This window comes from Kryptolebias marmoratus, linkage group LG22 (genome assembly GCF_001649575.2).
Source record: "Kryptolebias marmoratus isolate JLee-2015 linkage group LG22, ASM164957v2, whole genome shotgun sequence".
Classification (NCBI taxonomy): Eukaryota; Metazoa; Chordata; class Actinopteri; order Cyprinodontiformes; family Rivulidae; genus Kryptolebias; species Kryptolebias marmoratus.
In genome coordinates this window covers 10,744,130-10,761,658 of record NC_051451.1, presented here as the reverse complement: position 1 = coordinate 10,761,658, position 17,529 = coordinate 10,744,130, and the positions used below count along the sequence as shown (strand labels likewise).

The window sequence follows — 17,529 nt, the reverse complement described above, 5'->3', positions numbered from 1 at the left end:
CCCATAGGTGGTGAGCCCATGGGAAGGGGGACCCACGTATCCTCTTCGGGCTGTGCCCGGCCGGGCTCCATGGGTGAAAGCCATGGCTATTTTTGAAAGTGTTAAAACAAGCAGTATAAGCTACTGCTGTGTGATATGTAGTGTGGTTAGATCACCCAGAGGACAGTGGAAAAAATATAGATATTTGACTGTGGATCATTCTTAGTGTGTTGATAGCATCTTTGTTGGCAATATATTGCAAATAATGAGAAAAAAACATATTCTTGTAAATACTTGCAGCTGCACTGAAGCATAACTTGTCTACAATAGATTAAAATGCTGGTTTGTTTTGCTAGTTGTGAAGATTTTCCATGCTGTGTTCTGGGGTTAAAACCACTGTCAAAATCAAAATGAGGACAACAATCACCACACGTTTTGTTTTTATAGAAATAGTGAGGGGGGGGCATTAAATTGAAATTTTGAAACTGTTTACAATGTTTGTGATAAAACGGTGACCTCACAAAGTGATGTAGGTAGCATCTGCACCCACATTTATGGTTGTGACATTCATACACTGGGAAGTGTTTATTGGTTTATTGCATAATGGACTCGGTAGAACTGAGGAAAGGAACATAACACACACTCACACACATTGCCTGGATGGGAGCTTAAAAGCTTTAACCTTGGCTTTGAAGATGTGTGGGGAGGGCCGGTGTGAGCTATGTCCGCTACACTCTCCTCATACTTGTCCTCGTCACTTTTCCATTGCTTAATAGTCTTTCTCTAGAGGTCATACACACACACACACACACATATATATAGCAGATATCTGTTTAGTATTTGAACCCCTGAAAGCGAAAACAACACATTTCTATCCTGTGGCTGTCATAAAACTGCTGCAGTCACAATGAAGGCAAACAAACTAGAAAATATTGTCTTATGATGACTGTCAGCAGCAGCTCTAGGGCTGCGAGTGGTGGAAAATCCCTCGCTGCTGTTCGCTTCTGTGTAGAATGTTTCCTCGTAGTCTTCAAACGTTCCTCCATCTCGTGCCATTTTCCCATGAAATCCACCCAGACGAATGTTTCTGTTTTTTTGCTGTGAGCTCCATGAGCACATCAGGCCAGATGGAGGTCACTAAGCAGACGTGGAAGTGGCCTCCACAGGCGACGTTATCCAGCTCCTATTGCGCCCAATAAACTTTAAAGCTTCGAGTAGCTTTTGTGCTCCATCTAGTGGACTCTCAGATGCTTTTACAATAATCTGTTTGTCTCTGCTCTGCCTCACAGGGAGGAAAAGGAGAAGAAGGAATTAAGGTAGGTTTTCTATTTATCATTTGATTCAAATATTAAAATGGAAATAATAAAGTCAATGACTTATCTTGATTTTGGAGGTATGTAGTGAGTGTTGACCTGGGGTATCCATGTTGAACAGAATAACTTTGCATTGACTTACCTTATGTGCTTTGTCTGGAAGAAAGCTCTACAGGCGTACTGTTTACTTTTCTCCAAGACAACCACTTGCTGCTTCAGGCATTTGATGTCCTGTCTGAACATTTAAATCTCCCGCTGTCAGGTCCCTGTCATTCCCTTTTCCCCTGAGCTTTTCCTCCTGTTTTCTGATTTATCCCTGGTTGAAAAGGCGTGCCTGCTTTAAACCGCCCCGCTGCTCCTCAGAGCTGATGTTTCCATCCTCTTTGCAGGGGGATGAAGGAAAGAGGGGTTTCCCAGGAGAGAGGGGAGAGAAGGTAGACTTAAAAGCCCTGCACGGAGTTGTGTGTGTGTGCGTGTCGCACGTCAGGGTTTATTTTATTTATGCGTGGCAAGATCGCAGACGTCACCTCTGCAGTCTGAGTGATTCAAACGCAGTTTAAATTTACCTTTAAGTGAAAAAACACTCAAATTGGGTGAGCGGCCACCTTTGAGCACAAAGAACCTGTAAGCCCCCGTGAAGGGGACTCCTGTGAAGTAGTTGATATTATGTCTCAAAGGCTTTACAAAGGAATAATGCTCAGTTTGCAGCAAGTCCATATCGGGTCTGTTGTCTTTGCTTTGAACTAAGCAGTTTATTAGGGCATTTTGTCATATTTATTCTCTAAATTTGAACACTAATCTTTGTTATTCAGTGCTATATCCTATTTTAGAAGATTCTTCCCTTTATATTAAAAATAAATGAGTGCTAACAATACCAGTAAAAACTGTAGCTTATGGTTTAGGATAAAAATTTATATTATAATATTTTGACTTCTGCTTCATTGTGGACAGTAGAAACAGAATTCTTCCTGTTTTGTCTCGTTACAAAGCATTTTATTTAATACACATTCATTCTTATATTTCAGGTCTGCAACACATTCCAAAAACAGCTTTTATTACCATATTCATGTTGCCAATCTTTCTTGTAAACTGTTTTGACACAGAAGATGTGAGCTGATTAAGCATTTCAGGGGATGTTTTGTTCTTTTCTTTCTGCAAACCCGTCTTATGCCGCAGTATGGGGTTAAAAGAAATTGTTTAATTATCCATCTTAAACATTATCTATTGACTCTATGGCTCACTGCGCACAAGTGCTTGAAAAAAAAAAGTTATTGCACCTCAAACAAGTCTTTTATTGCTTACTAGCTTGTCTCCTTAAATTGCGAAGTGGAGTGGGTGATCCTATGTGTTGTTCAGCTGAGGTTTGAGGGGGTCAGAAAGAGGGAGTCACCCAGGGCGCCATTCATGCCTGAACAGCCACTGAGAGAGGTCACGCCAGGCCAGTACCTTTTCCCTCTTCTTCCTCAACCATGATTTTGTGGTTTCACATCGTCTTGATGAAAAGTTCCTGAATGACCCTGGAAAAGATGTTGTTCTAAAATCTCTGCTGGACGTTTCTGCAGTAATGCTGCCATCACAGAAGTTGAAATGAGCTTTGAAGGAGAACAGTGATCCAAGCCCATATCATCACAGAACCAGGCTTTTGGACTTGTTGCTGACAACAGTCTGGATGCTGCTTTTTATCTTTGGTCTGGAGCAAACGGCGTCTATCTCTTCCAAAAGAAGATCTGGAATACTAATTCGTTTTATCAAAAAATGTTTCCACTGTGTGAAGGTCCATCCTGTGTGCTTAATTTCCCCATTACTACCCAAAAATTGCCCCCATTTTTGCCCTCAACTTTTTTTGGAATGTGTTGAAGCGTAAATTGCAGGAATGAGCATATTAAAAAATTAATGTAATATGATTAGAGAAAATATTAAACATCTTAGGTACATACTGTCTGCAAGGAATTAAAAGACAAATCAAATGAAAGGTTGAAATGTTTTATCCAAACCCAAAAATTTAGAAGCAGATTGATGTGCTGAACACATTTATATAAGTTTGTAGGAATTTTGAGGACTGGAACAAGATTTTACATTTTTAGCAAACCTTCTTTGTAACTGAAAGCTTGCCTTTAAACTACTAAGGTGTTTCTCTATCTTCTACAATCACTGTTCACTAGACTCCATAAAGGTTATAGTCAGCTTCCGCCGGTATCAAGCAGTGCATGTTTGTGTTTTTGCCATTAAGCGCTGTAGCTCAAACAGTTGAGGAAGAGGGAAAGAAAAAAGTCACCATAGTAATCCTCGGGAAACAGCGAGATGAAAAAGCTCATGTTCTTTAATAATGATGAGAAAGTGATTTTGCAGGCCAATTCTTCAATGCCTAAGAATGGTTGCCTAAGGATTTGAGGCTTCCATCAACTCAGGGAAATCTGCTCTGAATATAATCTCAGTGAGCTGGCTGCCTTGTGCCAAAGGGAACCACGGCAGAGCAGACAATGTAGAGGTTTTGTGGTTAACACAATGGCCATTTATCTTTGAATGACTCTGAAAGCAAATAATGACTTTTAAACTCACTTCCAAAGCTTCCAAATCCAACAACTATGCGTCCAGACATGATGGAAACATGCCACCTCAGAACTCCATTCTAGCTGCCACTGAGCTGAAATAGTATTGTTTGTCTTTGGAATAATATCAATCCTGACTGAAAGCAGCTGGGAACTGGGAGAAGTAACTGACAACAATGTTAAGGTAGTGAATTTCTAGACAGAGGACCTAAATACACCTTAATTCCACAAAGAAAATACAGTCCCTGTTCATCTCTCTATCTTGAAAGAAGTGAGCTGCCCAGCTGTGAAAAAACCTTATGAGCAAACTGGAACACAGCAAATAAATGTATTTATCATAATGTAGCAACAGTCAGGAATCCATGGGTGTCTTGTCTAAGGACATTTCAAAGAAAGAAGTCAAGATCAAACCAATTAGCAGACATTTGACCGACAGTTTTACAAAGTGGTCCGTTTTCAGTCATAACATTTTATGCATTAGGATAGTAAAAAACATCATTTGTTTATTGCTGATTCCTAAAATATAGGTAAACACTACCTCAGATGAACAAAAATGTGTAAAATATTACAATAACACTATTTTTATTACCTGGAATGCAAAAAAGGAGCATGGAAAGTCCACGCAGTCATTTAGCAGCTTGCGGAACCAAATTTGGCAGCTATAACTTGAATGAGTTACAGCTCAATAAGTTTTTCATTATTGTGGATAAATTTTGGCCCACTCTTCTTTACAATGTCGCTTCAGTTCAGTTAAGATTTACAAGCCCTTATTTGCTTTCTGAAAGCCCTACCACAGCATCATTGTCAGGTAGGGATTTATTTCATGCTGTATAATCCAGTTTGGGCCGTGATTTACAGTAGTAGACAGACAGAAAATTGTTTGGAAATGCCCGGAAGACCTTCACAGAATAATAAACGGTGACATTTTTCTTTCTCATTAAGAAAGGGCAAAAAACATCCTACCTTTATAAAGGCAGTCTTACTTGCTAATGATCAGTTAATCAACATACTTGGTTACCTCCTGGCAGCAAAAATTTTATTTTGTTGGAAGCAGTAAGGATGGAATTAGTTTTTCCTCACACTGCTTTATGTGTTTTGGCTTAGCTTTTGTTAAATGAATCAAGACAGTGTAATATGTTATCTAATGTTAGTCATCTGAGGTTGTATTTGCCTAATTTCCAGGGCTCCCTTGAAAAAGAAATCTTTTAATCTCAACGGGACACACCTGGGTAAATAAAGATTAAATAAAAATAAAATTTTAAGACATGGAAAGGACCAGATTATCTTTTAATGGTCTTCTGATATGTGAACACTTTAAATTTGACTTTAAGCTTTTAGGTGTGTGTTTTTTTTTTTTTTAAAAGCTTTGGAAAGTAAAAGAGAAGATGCCGAATGGCAGGCACATTTAGCCCCACCTTTTTAGGCACAGCTAGTGAAAAAAGTAGGACATGTCAGTTCCCACTCAATCCAAAGACAATTGCATACTAGCAGGGGCATCTAACACATATTAAAAACATTTTTACATGTGGTTTTCCTTTAATTTTTCAATATTTAAAATAATTTTTTTAATTAAGTGCTATTTTTGTCATTGTTTTACCTTTTTTCCATCTTGGCTGTTGAAGGGTGAATCGGGTTTCCCGGGTTCCCCTGGGTTAAAGGTACAGTCATTTTGGGGCACTCTGAGACAGTTATTACATAGTGTTATTCCATCTATGGGCATTAACGGTCTTCCCTTCACTGCAAAGGGCCAGGCTGGAATCCCTGGTACACCTGGTATTCCTGGCATTCCTGGCAAGAGGGGCTTTCGGGTAGGCCTGGAATGGAATGAACATCCTGTCTGGTTATGATCATGTCAGCATTTTTTGTTCAACGTTATCTGGGTGTCATGAAGCCAACTAGTCATTACCATTGTGTTTTGTGTTTGTGACTCACAAAAAAACATTTTAATTAGGTTACAGTGGCCCTCATTTACTAATAATGTGCAGCGTCTGATTTTTGGTTCAACTTTGTGCATCTGTTTGCCACCCCATGAGCTTTATCTCACTATCGTAAGAGAACAACACTAATGATATTCAGGTGCAAACGCACCCATCAACAGCAGGTGTGAGCTATCAGCACTCTTTTGCAACATGTCTCAGTTGTCCTTGCTGTACAGTTGTAATACAGTTGTATGACCTGCCTCAAACATAGGTTGCACACAGGTCTGTCTTTTCCACTGTGAGCTCCAGATCTTAACCCTCCTGAACCCCTCGTAACTCAATAGAGGAAGAGAAGTCCTTGTAACTTCGGGTCCATTTGACCTAAAAGCCAAGGGAGGATTAATGACTCCTTAAAACAGCACAAACAACATCCCTCTCTGTATCAGGAAGGAATCATATTCAGAATAGTATTTCCAAACCAATAAGTGACATTTTGTGCTTTTATGCCCTATCATTGCATCCTCATATTTTCACTTATTGATTGGAAAAAAAGACCCTTGGTTTCTATCCTGAACCAATGGATGCTTACTGTTCCCTTTACATCTGTGGGGAGGGTTTAGACCCACACACACTCTCAATATGACTGTAGGTTGGGGGTGCTACACTCAGGGTACAAGATAATTACTCTGGGTTATAATTGTTAATTTCTAATTATGATGCACTATTTGTGGAAATGTTTCATAATCATAAGGATTTCTGAATATAAATTAGCAACCACAAAATTTCATGCCCCTTTGACATCCTATTTATTGATGCAACACTGTCTGATGCTCATCACTGGAAAAGAAGATGAACCCCAACTCTCCTGACATGCCTGACCTCTTTTTTTTATGAAGGCAACAGTGCAGAAGATTGCTCCTCTTCCTCTGTTTCTGTGTGTCCCTGGTCTTTAAAAACCAAGTTCTTTTAGCTTGGGCAGGTGGAGTTTCCTTAAAATATTGCAAATTACTTTATTTAAATGTAGGCATACATCATCAGTGCAAAAGACAATGCTAAGTTAGTAGCACTGCTGGGAAAATCATTTTTACTTCTGATTAACATCAGCAAAAACCACTTAATTCTTTGGTGAATCAGGGCCCATATTTTTTTTGTTTTATTTTTCATACTGTTGTCCTTCACTTTGTGTTGGTTGGTGTGATTCTGTGTTACAGTTCAAATAAATTAAAAGAAGTATTGATAGCTGTTGTTTCATGCCATGTGAAAATTGTTTACTGGTGAGGAACATGTGATGCCTGAAAATATTAACTACTAATGAGTCGAATTTCTGAAATTTATTCCAACCACTGTTTTTGTCTGTGTGTTGAATTTCTCCTTGGTGTATTTTTGTGCTTGCACATGAAGCAACAGTTTTCAGTACCTCATTGCTTCATTTGTGTTTAAGCACAGCTGATTTGGTTTTCCTTGCGGAGATTTGGGAGTTTCAATTTGCTGTGGTTTGTTAACACAAGTTATCAAAGATGTAACAAATTTATGTTTTCTTTTATATTGTGGATTATTCAGTAATTTTGTCAAATTACATATGATTTAGAGTGTTTTTAAGTGATTTAACTTTAAGTGTCTTGTCGTTTTAGTTATGTATTTTTTAAAATAAAAAAACACATTCGAGACAAGTATCTATCAGAATTGAATTGGTTACTATGGAGTAGATGAATTTTATATCATACGTTAGTCAAGCCCTATAGTCATTGTTTATTCAGATAAATGTATACTTATAGTTATGATGTTAATGTTGTATGTATACCAGGGAGAGAAGGGAGAACCAGGAATGACTGCTAAAGGAATCAAAGGAGAACCAGGTTCACCAGGACTGCCAGGCCTGAAGGGCCTCAAGGTAAAAGGAATCAGTTTGACAGATCCACGCTCATGTAAAAGGATGTTGCAATCTATTAAATGAAATTCTAACAAAACATGTAAATGAAGTAATCAAATGCTCATTTCTATTTCAGGGTGATAAAGGAGATAAGGTAAGACAGAAAGATTAAAGATCTTATAAAACAATGTTTATTAAAAAAGAAAGCCGTCTTCTTTTATATTTTTATACCTCATCTCAATGCCTTTACCACCTCGTGTGGTCTTCCAGAACACTGTTAATTGTAGATTTTTTTTTTAGTCTGACTTTCAAATAATTTTTCTTTTAAATATATCTAGGGAGATGTAGGTCTTGAAGGGCCAACTGGACCAAGAGTAAGTTGTTACTTCGTTATAGAATAAAACCTCTATGAATGTGCCCACAATGTCTACAAATGTGCTTTCTCAACTCTTAGGGTCCTTCAGGCCCAACTGGAGAGCCAGGACGAGCTGACATCCTGAACAATGATAATGTATGTCACTACTAAAAGTTATAATTTATTTATGTGCAGAGAGTGATAATTATCATAGTACTGATGCTAATTTTTTCTTTCCAGGATATCCGCAACATACGGCTGATGGTAAGCAATTTTGAGAGTTTATCCCATGCATAGACTATACTCAGTTGCCAGAGGAGAATCCAAAATTATTTCATCTCATTCTAGGGTCCCCCTGGATTACCTGGACCTCCAGGAGCCCCTGGAGTCACTGGTGCCAAGGTAGGAGCAATTTTAGAATCACAGTTGACACAAAACATGGTTCTAAACTATGTTATTACACACTTAAAAAATCAATTTCATTTTTTGTAGTTTTATAAATTGATTCTTTTGGTGGGATGGGGGAGGTTTTTGTGCTTAACATTTATTGTCAACAACCTGTTCATAGTTATTAAACCAACATGGCTTTATCCTAAGGGTGAAGTTGGTCTACCAGGTCCTCCAGGACTGGATGGAGAGAAGGTAATACTTTATTGTCACTTACATAAAAATATAAACCCAGTTTTATAAAAATGATGGAAAGTTTTCTAAAATGCAACAAAACAGGTTTTTGTTATTTCATTTGAGCCTTATTTGCATTAAAATTTTTTACATTTAAGTGTATTCTGACAATACACTCAAAAGTAGTTTGGTAGGTCTGTTTTTCATAGTTTTACACCAGACTTCGTTTAAATTACACTTTTTAAAGTTGGAAACTGAGGATATAAGAAGAATCTGTGTCCAGTTTTGCTGAATACAAAATTTTAGCACCTCAACAGTCTATAGTCACCATTATTTAAGTCTTCTCTTAATGGAGCTACTTACATTCTTATAAGAATATAACTCGGGTATCGAATTGCTAAAAATGTGCAGTACCTGGTTTCTGAATGTAAAACAGCAACAATGGTATTTTTTCACACTTTTTTTGACAGCTTATAATATAAAGCACTCATCAGTAGATGACATAATGAATTGTACCTTTCCGGACATGCCTGTCCTCTTTTAGGGAAGGCAACAATGTCTCCCTTTGCAAGGGCTTTGGGAATTAGACAGATGCGCAAAATCTGTTTTACTCCTTATTAGCACCTATTAAAGCTATGCATATGCTGAATTAGGACTGCTATTTCTACAGAGTGAAGCTATCAAAGGTGGGGCTAAAAAGGTGTGGCACTGTTCTGCTGAAATAACTACAGACCTATGGGCAAAATATGGTGCCTTGATTTTATATACATATAAGTTAGTTGTGTCATGGACACTGACAAACCCCCATATCATCAATAACTCTAGTTTTGCACCTTTTGCTAATACCAGCCAGGATGGTCTTTCTCATTTTTCATATTTAGACTCTAACATCTGGGTTTTTTTGTTTGTTTTTTTTTAAAGACAATGAAACCTCTGCTCATTTGACTGCAAAACATGTGTCCACTGTCTTTCTGTCTCTGAGATGAGCTCATGCCTAAAAAACACGTCAGTTTTTCTGTGCAGAGTTGATATATGGCTTCCTTCTTGTGTAATACCCACTGGATGAAAACATTATTCAGACACATGGAATACCCGTTTACCTGCAAAAACACATCATGCTCGGGAAGAAAACAAGCATGTCTTGTTGTATCTGGAACTGAAACCCATGAATTGTGTTTCTCTACTGTTACTATGCACAATGGTTTCTAGCATTTAGACAATGTTATGTGCTGTAGATGTTGAAAATGCAATCTTCTTTATAATTCCATTTTAATTAAAAAAAATAAAGTTATTAAATATTTCTTATGGGAGTTTTGTACAATGTAATGTGACATAACCCAGGCTTGGTTGAAGGTATTAAGCCTTTGGTGGATCCTCACAGCTTTGTTAGTCACATTCACTTCATATAGTATCTTCCAGAATTTTGTATTTTATAAATTCTTATAAAATAGGTTGTTTTATGCCTCTTTCTTAACTTTCTTTGAGTAGAGCGAGATGTAACACCAGTTACAAAACAGTTATAATTTTGTTTAAATGATAACAAGCAATGTTTATCACTGAAGACACCCAAATCTATTTATTACCTTCAAACACTTCAACAAACCACTAATTAAAGTTATTTTGGCATTTTGATTCACTAGAATTTGTGTTTGTAAACTGGGATCGAAATCTAGTAGGACTTACAATAAAATTTGATCATTTTAGATTTTAGGCCAAAAATGTATTTGCTTCCAAAATATCACCTTGTTATTTAGATTATTTATTTGAGCCAACAATGAATTCATGTGTTTACAGGGACCCAGAGGAAAGCCTGGGGACCCTGGTCCTCCAGGTCCAGTCGGTCCAGAAGGTACCAGAGGAGAAAGTGGTGTCATGGGCTATCCAGGACCCAAGGGAGAAAAAGGAGACAATGGTCCATCTGGATCACCTGTGAGTCACTTTGTTAACCAAACGCCACACAGCACTTCACTGCCTGGGTTTCTGACCACAGAGAGGGTCCCAAATCTATCATTAGCCAGATGACACACTTTAGTTCTCTCATCTGGCTTTTAATTATTAAATACTGATTAAAGAGTTGCAAACTGGAAGAGACCCCAGGAATGACACTGAGTGCTATTTTTTATTCACTTTGGCATATAACATTGTAGCTGTCTCTATCTATCTATCTATCTATCTATCTATCTATCTATCTATCTATCTATCTATCTATCTATCTATCTATCTATCTATCTATCTATCTATCTATCTATCTATCTATCTATCTATCTATCTATCTATCTATCTATCTATCTATCTATCTATCAATCTTCCTTGCTTCCTTTCTTCCTTCTCAGCTTGCCCTTCCATGTTGGTGGGTTGCACATTGAGCTCAGATCCTCTACCAGGTGCCTAGAAACAGTGCCTTATCTTTCTTTGGACTACAGTTTTATAAACAGAGATTAACAAGGTAGTTCTTGGGATCTGCTGGAGCTACTCTCCCAGTCTGGAGGTCACAGCCATGAGTGCTCTAAATACCAATGGGATCACTGAGGCCTTGACTCTCCACAACTTCTCTTTTTCCTCTTTGAGCCCTTGGTATTTCTTGAGCTTCTCATGTTCCTTATTCTTAAAACTACAGTTGCTTGGGCTTGGTATATCTATCACCACTGCACTCTTCTGTCATTTCTCAACCACTGCAATGTCCAGTTGGTTAACCATCACCTGTTTGTCAGTCTGTAAGTCCCACAGTAACTTAGCCCAATCATTCTTCACCACCGTTGATGAAGCCTCTTACTTTGACTGGAGGTTTTCCAGATGTTTTTTCTACCTTATCCCAGTCATTTGATTATGGCACTTTATGCACAATTGCCTGCACACATCCCTTGTCTTGGGCATCTTTGTATGTCTGCACCTTGGGTCCTGTCTGGTGTGGTAGACCACAGCCTCTATTGCTTTTGTGCTGCCATGATTATTGGCTCTCTGCTGTCCTTCAGTTCAGCCCTCTCGAAGCACTGGTAGGATTTCTTGATATCAGCCACTTCCTCAATCTTCTGTCATCGTATATGCCATGCAGGAGCTTATCCTTTTCTTGCATAATGGGTTTCTGCTGCCTGAGGCATTCAGTTAGCAGTTCATTGTTGGGAGTCATATTCCTGATGTGCTCCAGGATCTTGGCTGTTTCGTCCTATATAGTGACTCTGACACTCATTAGTCCTCTGCCTCCCTCCTTTTGCTTAGTGTGCAGATTTAGGGTGCTGGACTTGGGGCGAAACCCCATGTACATTGTGAGAAGCTTTCTCTTCTGGATTTGAGTGGCTTTTACCCTTTAGCCAGGTTATTAACCCAGCAGTTTATCTGATGACTCTGGCTCTTCAGGACCTGCCTTACTCTCTGTAGGTATTTGGTTGTTGCTGACTTCCTTGTGGTCTCATCATGGTTGCCATTTGCCTGTGGGACTCCAAGGTACTTGTAGCTGCCCTGAACATTTGCAATATTGCCTTCAGGTAGTTCAAATGTCTTGGATACCATTCAGTCACATTTATCCTTTTTGAGTGATATTCCAGTGTTGTTGTTGTACATCCTAAAAAAGTGGATCAGTGAGTCAATGTGTCACTATTTTTTGGCATACAACTTGATGTCATCCATGTAGAGGAAGTGACTGATTATTAATCCATTTTGAAACTAGTATTTTATAGCCATTGTGCAGTTATCAGGTTGATGGGGGTCAGGTCTATGCACAACAGTAGAAGAGACAGAACATTGCTTCAATATGTCCTGCAGTTGGCGGTCATATGTGGAATTGGCTTTGAATTGACCTCTAGAATTATCATCCACATAGCCATTAAGTTCTTGATGAAAGCTCCCTTCAGACAGTAAGGTCCTGAAGAGTTAGCTGAATGGCTAGAACAAATTTCAAGCCGTCAACACATACAGTATATCACACAGGCCATCAGATATCCCTCCTGTGAAATACCCTGCCTAAGACAGGAGGTAGAAACCAGTGAACAAAAACATTGAACAGCCTCAGGTCCCCCACCACGAGATTGTCAGATAAGCCAAAAGAGGGAGGCCAGAGTTTAGAGAACCACAGAGCCACTATACAGGATGAAAAAACTAAGATCCTGGAGTACGTCAGGAATATGGCAACAAAGAATAAACTGCTAACTGAATGTCTCAAGCAATAAAAATCCATTTGGCAAGAAGAGGAACAGGAGGAACTAATACATTACTCTCAGTAATGATACTCTACAATCACCCTGAAGCTCTCAGGCCTCTGGGACAGGACCTGAGCTTGAAGTGAGTGCAACTGCCTACATGGAAAAAAGACAATCTGATCTTTCTTTGCGGTTCTGGTAGTTAAAGGCAGCTATTCTGTGCTGCAAAGCAATTGAATATCATTGTTACTCATGCATTGAGAACTGTATGAGAGAAATTCAAACAGATCTTATTAAACTAAAAAAACAAAAATCAATATGTTTAAAAATATATTATTTATGAATTGCTTTATACTCCTTGTCTCAAGATATGCATTGAATGGTCTTATAAGAGAGACACACATTTTAAAATCTCAGAATAACATGAACTAAAATCTAAAAACATTTAAAAGTATAAACAACCTTTTTCTAACTTCATTAAAGCTTACAAGTCCCGTAAAGAAGTATTAAGCATGGTGTTCAACAGATTTCCTGTGAGCTGAGTTAACTTGATAAACCACAGAGTGGATGGAAAAGAAGCCATGTGCTCACTGATATACTCCAGCCTCTGGTGCTGATTTGGTATTTTATCTGAGTACTGAGTAAAAAGTTTGTCTTTTATGTTTTGATTCAGTGGCAAAGTGTTCAGTCGTTTATTTAAAACGTTGCAGCCATTGTTGTGATGTCTATTTCTACTTCCTTGTTCTGTAGGGTTTAGATGGCCCTACGGGTGAAAAGGGGGCTAAAGGGTCCCCTGGCCAAATTGGATTACCTGGCACAATGGTACGCAACAGTGCCCCTCAAGCTGCATCTGTCTGTGCATTTTTGTCCTGCAGGGGAGGGGGATCCATGACATTCATTTTTCTGTTCTCCCCAAGTGCTGTGTGGGAAAAGAAAAATAGTAGTTTATGTGATTATAACTGTTCAACTTTGTGTTTCTGTGTCTTTACCACCTACTGTCACAGGGTCCTAAAGGTGAACCTGGAGATGGAGGAAGGTCAGAAATGGTAAGGGTCAGTCAAAAATCAACGTTTCAAATTAGTGCACGCCATGCAAAATCAAATGTCAGAATAATTTTTATGACACATTTCTCTATATTAAAAGGTGTTTGTGTCTGTTTGTCTTTAGATGTATGGTCCTCCTGGACCCCCAGGACCTTCTGGACCAGTTGGCCCTGCAGTGAGTTAAATGTGCCATTGATTTTCTATGGTCACTATTCTAAAGTTATTTTAGGGCACTATGCAGAAAAAGTAAGCAAGTTAAGTTCTGATCCATATAAATACAGTCAACTTCAATCAATTTATAATTCTGTCTTTTTCATATATATATATATAAAATCACTCTCCAAGTGATTTTAGTTCATATAGTTATACCGAGAAGATTATTGCTATGAAATGTGCCCAGATGTTTGATTCAAAAAGAATTGCAGTAAATGCTTCTGTCGATGCGCTGTTGCAAACAAGAACAGCACATCAACTAGACTTAAATGCTGGCAAAGCACAAAAACATAAAAAGCTTAAACATTTTGATGCATGTCAAGTTTTTAGTCAGTAACTTATCTTCACTGGAGGTATCATTAGTTTAGTTTTAAAATGTGCTTTACCCACATTTAAGAATTCTTGTTCAAAACAAAATGAGTAGAAATTAAGGTGTGAAACCTATTAGTTTTTTTTATAATGATGCACTTGCCTTTTAAAAGTATTAAGGATTTCTTATCATTTAGTGTTTAAACTGAAAAACAAAGTAGAAGAACAATACATTGGTTATAAACACTAAAAATATAACAGAAAACAGAGAGTTGTTCACTGAAGCTCCACAGTTCTGAGAGGTTATAAAATTGGTTTTGTACTTGGTTTTGTGGTAATAATCTTGATGTTTTTGTTTTATCCAGGGGCCTCAAGGACCATCAGGTCCTAAGGTGAGAAACATTTTCCTGAAATACAGTAATAGACATTTTTTCTTTCCTTTTTCTTTTCTTTTTCTTAGTCTGCTTTAAGTTAAATGCTCACTACATAACAACTCTATGTATGAATACAAAAGAATGGGATTCTGTCCTGTCGTGTTTCTTAGGGTGAGCCAGGCTTCGCTACCAAAGGAGAAAAGGGAGACATAGGTCAGAAAGGTGAAAAGGGAGACAGAGGCCATCTTGGACTACCTGTAAGTACTTTTCCTGCTCGTTCACTCCCTCTTATTTTCAAGCTTATTAATTAAATATCCTTTAAATTAAGACACTTTTATTCTTTGCATGATGGTGTCAATCATCTTAGGCTTCTAGTTTATTTTCTCACTCAAATTTTTTTTAAATATGTATTAATTGATACCACATAAAGTTTGAAACCATGTTAAAATTGGGATTCTAATTTTTATCCTGATTTTTGTTGTTTCAAACTTTTTTGAGGCAAAATAATTGTACAGCAACAATTATTTACATTGTGTGTTATTTTTCATTTCTTTTGGGTTTTCTGAAGTTCATTCAAAATGATAGGTATGAGTCAAAAGGGGATTACTTCAGTGATGTTTAAGGCTATTTACTGTAGCTTCCTGTTTAAAATTATCATTGGCATTTTTGTCATCAATCTCTGGGATGGAAGATTTGGTAACATCTGATAAAAACAACTATGGATTATGGTTTTAAAAAGTAGCTAAGGCTCTTTAAGTAAATGAGAGTATCTTGTAAAGTAGTGGTTTTCAAACTTTTTATAACCATTTTAGGAAATACTAAGACCTTATGAGAAATAAAGTCTAAATTCATATTAGATATAAACAAGTAAACTGGCCAAACCCTTCACCCTAACCTGCTCTTAGTGTAAGGACAACAGCACCAGTCTTGGCTCTACACTAACTGAATTTAAATTTGAGGGATCTTGAATCAGATTTTCTCCCTGTTTTGCACCTTATATTGCTATCAGGTCCTATAGAGATTTCACAGGCACCACTGAGTATCCATTAACATACTGGTTCACTGTCAGACACTCCAGTTTCCACAGGGTTTCTCAAAAAATTCTCCACAGCACTTTTGTTACAAGTTTTTTCCTTTTAGAGCCAAGCTTGTGATTGGATTGAACCACTCATTTTTGCTGGTTATCTCTACTTTTTAGCTTTAACTTACAGTTCAGCTTATTACAGTTAATTAGTTTGGTACTTAATGTGTAAATAGCAATAGTAAGATGGACTTGAGGTTATTTGGCGTAGGTTTTAACAAAGTAAATGTCACTAACACAATATGCACAATGCACAATATGTTTACAGATACAGTGTCATGTTGTACCATGACTGTAAGAACATTCAACATTTAGAACATCACTGTGAAGAACTCATCTTTCTCCATGACCACCTAATGTTATTCACTTTAGCTCCACCTTCACGACTTCCATCACCCTTCATTTGTCATCATGTCAATGTGTTGTTGAAGTCACTGGTGTCACAGCTTCACTCACCTCCCACCCCCTCACCTCCCCATCCCAACCCCTCACCTCCCCATCCCAACCCCTCAACCCCCACCTCACTCCCCCACCCGTTTTCTCCGTCATCTTTGCTCTGTAACTGTGTACAACACTATACAGGGGGCTCATGGGTTAGACGGCAGACCCGGTCCAGTGGTGAGTGGCACAAGTCCTTATCCGGTCCACCTAACCCCATCTTCCTCTCCTCCACCTCCTCTTCCTACCCGTATCCTCCCTTGCTCCTGCCACTGCTTGCTTAATGTCTGCCATGTCTTCTTGTCCTTGTTGGCTTTTTTTTTTTACTCCCTTTTTGTTCTTGTCTTGTCTTGTTTCTTTCAAGAAGTATTTCTGCGAGGACAGGACTGTTCAGGGTTGTGTTACATACGAATATTATCTAGCCACCTGAATGGGAAAAAATTGGATGAGAAGCAAAAAGTTTTCATAAATAAAGACTTCATACATACAACACATTTACCACAATGGAAATGTGATTTCTATAAAATCTTTATTTTTGTTAAAACACAATTACATGTTCTATTTTTAAGTTTACGATGCATTTGTTAGTACTAAACTCAACAGCTCAACCTAAACTTGATGTGAATGTTTTTTATATCCCTGGCTTTATTCCTTTTAGTTCTATGCCTACATGCTTAATGTCTTGATACGTTCACAATAAGATTAAGTTTCATTTTGTAAAGTGCTCGCTTTACACTCATTTTTTGTCATCTCTCCTTTCCCACAATTTCAGTCACTGATTTGGCTTCTTATCATCAACATTTAGCACTTTACGTTATAGAATTGTCATTTTTAAACTTGACAATAATGGCAAAAATTATTTCCAGTCCATAAAAAACACAATAATAACTTCACGAGCAACATGAGAATCAAAGTCATTTTTAGGTTTGTTTTTGTTTTAATGTTATTTTCTGACTTCTAGCACCTCAACCTAAACTTTTATTACAGTACCACCAGTATTGCAAAAGGTTTTCAAGTCATTTTGAGCCATCTGAAGTCAAATAAAAAATAACTTCAGATTAATTTAATATGTATACCGGACACTCTGTTGATGAGCCTCTGTCCCCAGTCCTTTCTCATAAGTTTCCTGCCTCTTGACCCTGAACCAGCAGCAGGCTGTAAAGCTGCTGTATCTTATTATTCTTCAAAACGAGCATGCACAAACGCCCATGCTGCATGTTGACATGCCCTACAATATATCTGGATCGCCCTGTTCCGTACAGCACTGTACAACTTCAAATGCCTGAGATGCAAGGTCTTCCTCTCCGATCCTGACTTCAGAGAACCACAGCT

At 38.0% G+C, this 17,529-nt stretch overlaps 1 protein-coding gene across 18 annotated transcripts in view; it reads left to right on the top strand.

Moving 5' to 3' along the window:
• The window catches only part of col13a1 (collagen, type XIII, alpha 1), a 121,664-nt gene that overhangs the window by 88,168 nt on the left and 15,967 nt on the right, over positions 1–17,529 (top strand). For 13 of the 18 annotated variants that reach the window (XM_037973434.1, XM_037973435.1, XM_025007123.2 and 10 more), the window contains 18 exons: positions 1,269–1,295; positions 1,682–1,726; positions 5,464–5,499; positions 5,587–5,649; positions 7,565–7,651; positions 7,767–7,784; positions 7,969–8,004; positions 8,085–8,141; positions 8,226–8,249; positions 8,334–8,387; positions 8,583–8,627; positions 10,401–10,535; positions 13,490–13,561; positions 13,744–13,785; positions 13,907–13,957; positions 14,670–14,696; positions 14,849–14,935; positions 16,342–16,377. In XM_037973434.1, coding sequence (XP_037829362.1) covers positions 1,269–1,295; positions 1,682–1,726; positions 5,464–5,499; positions 5,587–5,649; positions 7,565–7,651; positions 7,767–7,784; positions 7,969–8,004; positions 8,085–8,141; positions 8,226–8,249; positions 8,334–8,387; positions 8,583–8,627; positions 10,401–10,535; positions 13,490–13,561; positions 13,744–13,785; positions 13,907–13,957; positions 14,670–14,696; positions 14,849–14,935; positions 16,342–16,377 — 942 coding nt within the window. The remainder of the gene's footprint in view (positions 1–1,268; positions 1,296–1,681; positions 1,727–5,463; positions 5,500–5,586; positions 5,650–7,564; positions 7,652–7,766; positions 7,785–7,968; positions 8,005–8,084; positions 8,142–8,225; positions 8,250–8,333; positions 8,388–8,582; positions 8,628–10,400; positions 10,536–13,489; positions 13,562–13,743; positions 13,786–13,906; positions 13,958–14,669; positions 14,697–14,848; positions 14,936–16,341; positions 16,378–17,529) is intronic. The other 5 variants (XM_037973437.1, XM_037973440.1, XM_037973442.1 and 2 more) reach the window with 5 other exon arrangements.